Here is a 7,859-nt window from a genome sequence, read left to right on the forward strand (position 1 = left end):
CAAGACGAGGCAACCAGAGGGGATTGAATTGGCAGCTCTGGGAGATGGGGTAAAGAGATAAAGACCCTGACCACACTCTCCCTCAAAATGAAGGGGAAAGGGCGTCTCCCTGAACTGCCACCTAGGATGACCCCACCCTGAGGTGCCTTCCTAGTAGCCTTGGATGGTCAAGCAGCCACAACCTGAGTGCCCCAGCAGAGGGGCCAAAGAGGCCTGGGGCAGGACTGGGCACCCAGTCCTCACCCTGAAAGGCCCAGGTCTACAGCCTAATCACAGTCAAATCACTCTACGTTGCTTAAAAGTTTAAATGTGCTAGTATCAGAGTGTAGCCTCACGGTTGACTGTAAAAAGAAGATTAGCTAGCGTTTCTTGAGTGCTTCCTAGAAGGTAGGCATTGTTCTAAACTCTTCATCCTCATTGTCCTATTGATCTCTCGCATCAGCCTAGGGAGCGAGGTACTGTGGTTGTTATTTCCACTGTACGGTCAAGAAAATGGAGGCTCAGAGAGTTTAAGCCACCTGCCCAAGTTCACACAGCTGGTCCTGGTGGTGGACCCAGGCACTTGGACTAGGTGAACTAGGACTTGGTCCCAGGCAGCCTGACTCCAGAGCCAACTCTTTGAACTTCTACACTAAATTTCAAAGTTTATCTACATACAAATTTTGTGCTGTATCAAAAATGTAGTTTTGCTGTCAATACCCACGACACAATAAGCACTGTGGCATTTGGAGGGGCGCCGTGAGTCGCTGAATGAGGAAGTTGAAGGTGGCGAGATAAGAGCCCAAGGTTCTGCCGTGCTGAGGAAAAGCACAGAAGAGGGTAAAACAAGTTTACACGGATAAGAAAATCCACAGGACTAGGAGAGGTTTACAGACAGGCGAGGAGAGAGCAGAACGAAAATCAATGGAAAGCACAGACCGGAACAGTGCTGGGAGCTGCATGGGGCCCCAGCTGCCACCAAGCACTGCCTCCAGCTGGGGTGGGGGCCAGGGAGGAAGCTGGGTCTGTAGGAAAACCCAAGGCCAAGGGACACCGTAGTCCAAGGCCCCAGCCTGGTGGAAACCCCTTTCCTCCCATAAAACAGCTAAGTGCCTCTCTTCTACTGCATTCCAGAGCCATGGGACGAGAGACCCTGGCCCTCGGCTGGGCCATTGCTGTCATCCTGGCGCTGCAGACCGGGGCGGCTGCAGAGCGCCCCCCACGGACCCTGCACAGCCAGAGCAAGGTGTTCGCAGACCTGAGCGCCCAAGAGCTGAAGGCCGTGCGCAGCTTCCTCTGGTCCCAGAAGGAGCTGAGGCTGGAGTCCTCCAGAGCATCAACCATGGCCAAGAACTCCGTGTTCCTCATTGAGATGCTGCTGCCCAAGAAGCAGCAGGTGCTGAAATTTCTGGATAAAGGTAAAAGGCGTCCTGCTCGGGAGGCACATGCTGTCATCTTCTTCGGAGCCCAGGAGCATCCCAATGTCACTGAGTTTGCTGTGGGGCCCCTGCCACGGCCCTACTACATGCGCAAACTGCCCACCAAGCCTGGGCACCAGGCCTCCTGGGCCTCCAGGCCCATCTCTGCCGCCGAGTATACCCTCCTGAGCCGCACCCTGCAGGAGCTCACCAAACCCTTGCACCAATTTTTCCTTGATACCACAGGCTTCTCGTTCCAAGACTGCCGCGCCCGCTGCCTGACTTTCACAGACGTGGCTCCCCGTGGCTTGGCCTCCGGCCAGCGCCGCACTTGGCTTATCTTACAGCGCGATGTAGAAGGCTACTTCTTGCACCCCACTGGGCTGGAGCTCCTCGTGGATCATGGAAGCACAAACGCCCAAGATTGGACAGTGGAGCAGGTCTGGTACAACGGGAAGTTCTACCAGAGCCCGGAAGAACTGGCTCGGAAGTATGAGGATGGAGAGGTGGATGCAGTGGTCCTGGAGGACCCACTTCCCAAGGGCAAGAAGGGAGAGATCATAGAGGAACCACCCCTCTTCTCCTCCTACCAGCCACGTGGGGACTTCCCCACCCCTATCGCTGTGCACGGCCCCCGCCTGGTCCAGCCCCAAGGCCCCCGCTACAGGCTGGAGGGCAACACCGTGCTCTACGGGGGCTGGAGCTTCACCTTCAGGCTGCGCTCCTCCTCAGGGCTGCAGGTCCTGAACGTGCACTTCGGGGGTGAGCGCGTAGCCTACGAGGTGAGCGTGCAAGAGGCAGCGGCGCTCTACGGAGGACACACGCCCGCGGGCATGCAGACCAAGTACACCGACGTGGGCTGGGGCTTGGGTAGTGTCACTCACGAGTTAGCCCCTGGCATCGACTGCCCAGAGACGGCCACCTTCCTGGACGCCCTCCACCACTACGATGCCGACGACCCCATCTACTACCCCAGAGCCCTCTGTCTCTTTGAGATGCCCACAGGGGTGCCCCTTCGGCGGCACTTCAACTCCAACTTCAGCGGTGGCTTCAACTTCTACGCAGGGCTCCAGGGCCAGGTGCTAGTGCTGCGAACGACTTCAACAGTCTACAACTATGACTACATCTGGGACTTCATCTTCCACCCCAACGGGGTGATGGAGGCCAAGATGCATGCCACCGGCTATGTGCATGCCACCTTCTACACCCCCAAGGGGCTGCGCCACGGGACCCGCCTGCACACGCACCTACTTGGCAACATGCACATGCACTTGGTGCATTACCGCGTGGACCTGGACGTGGCAGGTAGGACTCAGGCACACGTGGCTCCCAGTCGAATTTCCGCATCTGAGCAATAACTCACGTGGAGATGCTGCTGCTCCCGAGGCATCAAATCACGAGAATGGGCCCAGGCCGCTTCTGTGAAACCTGCGGGGCTAGACATCTGTGTGCCCCTGAAAAACGGTGCATGTGACTAGCACCTGAGCATTACCCTGAACGGAGCAGGGTGGACCCTGTCCTTGCCCTGGGGCTGCGTCAACCCCCTAGGGGGTGGATTGGGTAGAAAGGTGCGCACGGGGGCAGGGGAGGGGACAACGCCTGGGAGTGTAAGAAATGTCTCCGCCTGGCACTCTGAGGTGGATGCAGTGTCAGCCAGGAACACTCATTGTGTCTCTTGGATTAATGATGTCACCATAAAATATGGCATGGGCATAATGACAGGATGTGGCCTGACAGCAAATCACACGTCAGAACAGGCCCCAGGACCAGATGGGCAGCTTCTCCCCGCTCAGCCCCATTTGCCCCCGGGGCACAGAGGGCACTGGACACAGGCTCTGCACCTGGGGACCACTGAGCTCCCCCTTCCCTAGGCTGCAGCCACAGCAAACAAGCTTGGAGTACGGCTCTCAGGAAGAGCTGCCCAGAGTCACAACGGCATCACTGCAGCTGCCGTGACTGACTCTGAGTTGTCTTCCAGTTCTTCTGTTGCTTTCTGTTTTAATCCCTCCCTTCCGCCCCACAGCTCAGAGCGTGCCCCCAGCATCCTCTTCACTCCTGATGGTTTGCTGTTAGATGTGGTCTGGGATGGAGGTCCCAGTGCAGAATGAGGATGTGTCTGTCCTGGGGGCTCCATTCTCATGCTCCTTCTCCCCGCATGCCTGCAGGCACCAAGAATAGCTTCCAGACCCTGCGAATGAAACTAGAAAACATCACCAACCCCTGGAGCCCGAGACACCACCTGGTCCAGCCGACTCTGGAGCAGACGAGGTACTCACGGGAGCGCCAGGCGGCCTTCCACTTCGGACAGACTCTGCCCAAGTACCTGCTCTTTACCAGCCCCGAGGAGAACCGCTGGGGCCACAAGCGCAGCTACCGACTGCAGATCCACTCCATGGCCGACCAAGTGCTGCCCCGGGGCTGGCAGGAGGAGCGGGCTGTCACCTGGGCCAGGTGAGGCAGGCCAGGGAGGGCTGGAGTCTCCTCTCCGTGTTCCTGTGCTTCCTGTGTCTGTGTGTGCAGTGTATCTGGGCATGCACGCGCGTGTGTGTGTGTGTGTATTTCTGGGCGTGTGGCTCTGTGTTTGGGGAGGGAGAGTGTGAGCCTGTGCTGAGCGCCTGAGCCTCTGCAGACAGTCAGTCAGTTTGGCTGACTCCCAAGAGATGATCTTGATTTGGGGAAAAGTAGTAACTTTCCCTCATCATTGACCCTGAAGATGTTCCCTGGGAGTGACCAGGAGGCCTCCCAGTGCCCAGAGCCACCTGGCTTCTCTGCCCAGACAGGTATCCCCTGGCAGTGACCAGGTACCGGGAGTCGGAGCTGTGCAGCAGCAGCATCTATAACCAGAATGACCCCTGGGACCCACCTGTGGTCTTTGAGAAGTTTCTTCACAACAACGAGAACATTGAAAATGAGGTACTGGCCCCACCTTCCTCCAGCCTCAGCCCCAGACCAGATCTGTGCCCGGTCCCAGGATCTGTGCCCAGTCCCAGGATCTGTGCCCCAGGAGCTATGCCCGGTCCCAGGATCTGTGCCCAGTACCAGCATCTCTGCCCAGTCCCAGGATCTGTGCCCCAGGAGCTATGCCCAGTCCCAGGAGCTGTGCCCAGTCCCAGGACCGAGAGCAAGCTCAGTGGTCACCAGATCTGCCCATTCCTTAAAAATGGGGCTTGCGGGGGGTGCCCGCCCCTCCTCTCTGAGCCTCCCCAGCACTGCCCACCCCCTTTCCTGTAGGACTTAGTGGCCTGGGTCACTGTGGGCTTCCTGCACATCCCCCACTCGGAGGACATCCCCAACACGGCCACACCCGGAAACTCCGTGGGCTTTTTGCTCCGGCCCTTCAACTTCTTCTCAGAGGACCCATCCCTGGCGTCCAGAGACACTGTGATCGTGCGGCCCCGGGACAACAGCCCCAACTACATCCAGCGCTGGATCCCTGAGGAGGACGGGAACTGCCTGATGCCCACCCCTTTTAGCTACAATGGAACCTACAGGCCTGTGTGAAGGGCCCCCATCCCAAACTAACTCCTACCCAGAAGCCCAAGCGCCCCCCAGGGACAGACAATAAACCCCTCAGGACTCAGCTCTGTGTCCTGCTTCTTGGGGGAGGCACGGTGGGCAAGACCACGCCCCAGGCCACGTGTGCGGGACACACACAGGTGAGCGAGCACATGGCCTTGGCCTCCGTTCACTTTGGTCTACTCCACCCCAGAGAGACCTCCATTACTAAGGCAAATGACACTCGCTGAAATACTAGATTTACCTACCAGATTGGTGTAAAAACATCTGAGACTGTCAGCTCTCTCTTGGGAGTCTGTGGGGGACTCTCCCACGTGGCTGACGGGCATGCAGAGTAGTGCAACCATGGGAGGAAGCTGTGGAAAAATCTAGCAAGATTGCCAACACCTTTAGTCCTTGACACACTGATGAAACTTCTGGGGGTTTATCCCACAGATCTCCCTAAAAACACAGGAAACATAAGTGTGCAGGGTGATTCACAGCAGTGCTGTTGTCACATCCGAGTCTGGAAACAGCCCAGATGGCCATCCAGAGGAGAGATCCTACAACTCTGAATGAACCAGGGCACATCCGCACGACGCAGTTCTAGGTGATTGTCAAAGAGACACGTGAACAAGGACATTCTCTCTACTGACAAGGAAAGAGCTTCAGAATATACTAAGTAAGCAAAGAAAATAGGTAGAGAACAACACGTATATAGTATGCTAACTTTTCTACGAGAAAAGAGAGGAGTGTGTGTGTGTATATATATATATATATATGCATACATACACATATACAGAGAGTCATAAAAACTCTTGAAAGGTGCACAAGATACTAATAAAATGGGTTGCCCATCATCTTAGTCCATTCGGGCCGCTATAACAAAGCGGACTGGGTGGCTTATAAACAGCAGAAGTTTATTGCTCACAGTCTGGAGGCTGGAGGTCCAAGATCAGGGTGCCAGCATGGTCAAGCCAGGGCCCTCTTCTGGGTGGCAGACTTCTGACTTCTTGCTGTGTCCCCACCTGGCGGAAGGGGTGAGGGAGCTCTCTGGGGTCTCTTTTGTAAGGACACTAATCCCACTCACGAGTGCTCCTGTCTCACGACTTAAGCACCTCTCAAAGGCCCCACCTCCTAATACCATCACATTGGGTCCTAGGATTTCAATATATGAGTTTCAGGGAGACACAAACATTCAAACCATAGAACCTGAAGAAGATGGGGAGAAATGGGATGAATGACACAGGGAATGGAGCAGGATTTCTCAAAGTAAACCTGTCTATATTGTTGTTGTGTTTTTTCCGGAGTTTTTGTTGTTGTTGATTTTGAGTGAAGAGAGCCTGTGGGAATCCAGAGGGAAGGATTGGGGGGGGGGGCGGTGGGCAGGGGCAGGGTGGGGGGCTGGGCGTTGGAGGCGGGGTGTTGGGGAGGGGCGGGGCCGTGGGGGCACTGCCGGGCGGTGAGAAGGGGCAGGACCGGGGGGGGGGGGGGGGGGGGGGTCTCCTCTCTCCCTCAGGACTCGCAGTCTCGGAGCTTCCAAGTGTCCGGGCCACAGCGCAGGCCCATGGAAAGCACCAATTACCCACGGGTTGGCAGGTTCCCAGGCGCCATCGCCTTTCACCCCAGTGCTATGTAGTTTTTTATTTTTTAATCATAAGAACATATTACCTATTCAAAAAAGTTAAAATCTAAATTTTAAAAGAGAAAGGGAGGGAGGGAGGAAGATGAAACTCTTATTACTGATGAATGGAACTGTAGTGGCCAACCAGGATGAATGGAGTAGACAGAACAATGCCTCCTCACCCCAAATGTCCACATCCTAATCCCCAGAACTTGTGAATATGTTACCTTTCATGGCAAAAGGAAGGAATTTTGCAGATGTGACTAAAGTGAAGATCTTGAGGTGGGGAGATTCTCCTGGATTATCCAGGTGGGTTTGATACAATCACAAAGCTGGTTCCTTGTAAGAGAGAGGCAGGAGATGAGAGAGGAGCGAAGGTGTACACTGCAGGCTTTGAAGATGGAGGAAGGAGCCACAAGCTACGGAATGTCAGTAGTCTGGAGAAGCTGGAAAAGGCAAGGAAACAGAATTTCCCCTAGAGCCTCCAGAAGGAACGTAGCCCTGCAGACCTCTAGAACCATAAGAGAATAAGTGTGTGTTGTTTGAAGCCACTGTTTGTGGTAATTCATTTATAGCCTCTGTAGGAACTGTTACAATGGATGTGGAACTTCCTGGCCAGACTGTGATGGAGGGAAGCAGAACAAGTGACTCTTCCATTGTCCCCCAACCTAAGTGTCCCCGACTCTGCTCGGAGCTCCATCAGCCAAGGCAAGCCCAGGACCAGGACCGCTGACAGAGAGCCTGGGACAGGAGAGCCAGTGACGAATGTCCAGGGGCAGCCAGGCCAGACAGCAGGAGAGGGGCTGGGTCCTGGATATTCAACTGGTCAGATTCCAACCTTTCTTCCAAGACTCAGAGGAAGGCTGTGATTGGTTTAGGTAAACATTTTAAGGAGGCTCAGATTAGAGCAGGTTAGAAACCAGAAGGCAAGGGGCTCCTTCATACAGGTTTAATTTGTGTATGACTATTGCCTCCCCACCCACAATGGGGGCAGCTTGAAGACTGAAACCCGCCCCTCACTCTTCCTTCATGTCTTTCACAGTATATCTGATTGTGTTGTGCATTTAATGGGTGCTCAGCAGTGTTCATTGAGTGACTGAGTGACCAACAGCCTGAAAAATGCAAATTCCAAATTACACCTAGTCCTCATGTCTTCCCTTCCTCACCCTGTCAAGTTTTTGTCTCTTGGCCCTAATCAGGATTTTGGCGGTTCCCTTGGCTACTGTCTCCCCACCTAATGAGATGACAAGAGAACGGAGCCTCACCCTGAGAAAGCAGCCCCAAGAACTCCAGAGACTTCACTTCCGTCTCTTGTGAGCTCTGGGTCCCTGGTGGTCCTCGCA

General features: G+C 55.1%; 1 protein-coding gene across 1 annotated transcript; it reads left to right on the forward strand.

Moving 5' to 3' along the window:
- Nucleotides 1-1,117: 1,117 nt before the first annotated feature.
- Nucleotides 1,118-6,163, forward strand: AOC1 (amine oxidase copper containing 1). Its single transcript, XM_058532994.1, has 4 exons — nt 1,118-2,702; nt 3,563-3,848; nt 4,178-4,310; nt 4,629-6,163. Exons 1-4 carry the CDS (start codon nt 1,118-1,120, stop codon nt 4,896-4,898), a joined length of 2,274 nt encoding a protein of 757 aa, XP_058388977.1. The 3' UTR covers nt 4,899-6,163.
- Nucleotides 6,164-7,859: the final 1,696 nt, after the last annotated feature.

The sequence above is a fragment of the Diceros bicornis genome, chromosome 3 (assembly GCF_020826845.1).
Source record: "Diceros bicornis minor isolate mBicDic1 chromosome 3, mDicBic1.mat.cur, whole genome shotgun sequence".
NCBI classification, from domain to species: domain Eukaryota; kingdom Metazoa; phylum Chordata; class Mammalia; order Perissodactyla; family Rhinocerotidae; genus Diceros; species Diceros bicornis.

Bases quoted from the DNA above. Each gene is read 5' to 3' on its own strand.
- AOC1 (XM_058532994.1), top strand. From the start codon at position 1,118: ATGGGACGAGAGACCCTGGCCCTCGGCTGGGCCATTGCTGTCATCCTG. The intron at 2,703-3,562 runs GTAGGACTCAGG...GCATGCCTGCAG, and splicing joins CGTGGACCTGGACGTGGCAG to GCACCAAGAATAGCTTCCAG. The intron at 4,311-4,628 runs GTACTGGCCCCA...CCTTTCCTGTAG, and splicing joins ACGAGAACATTGAAAATGAG to GACTTAGTGGCCTGGGTCAC.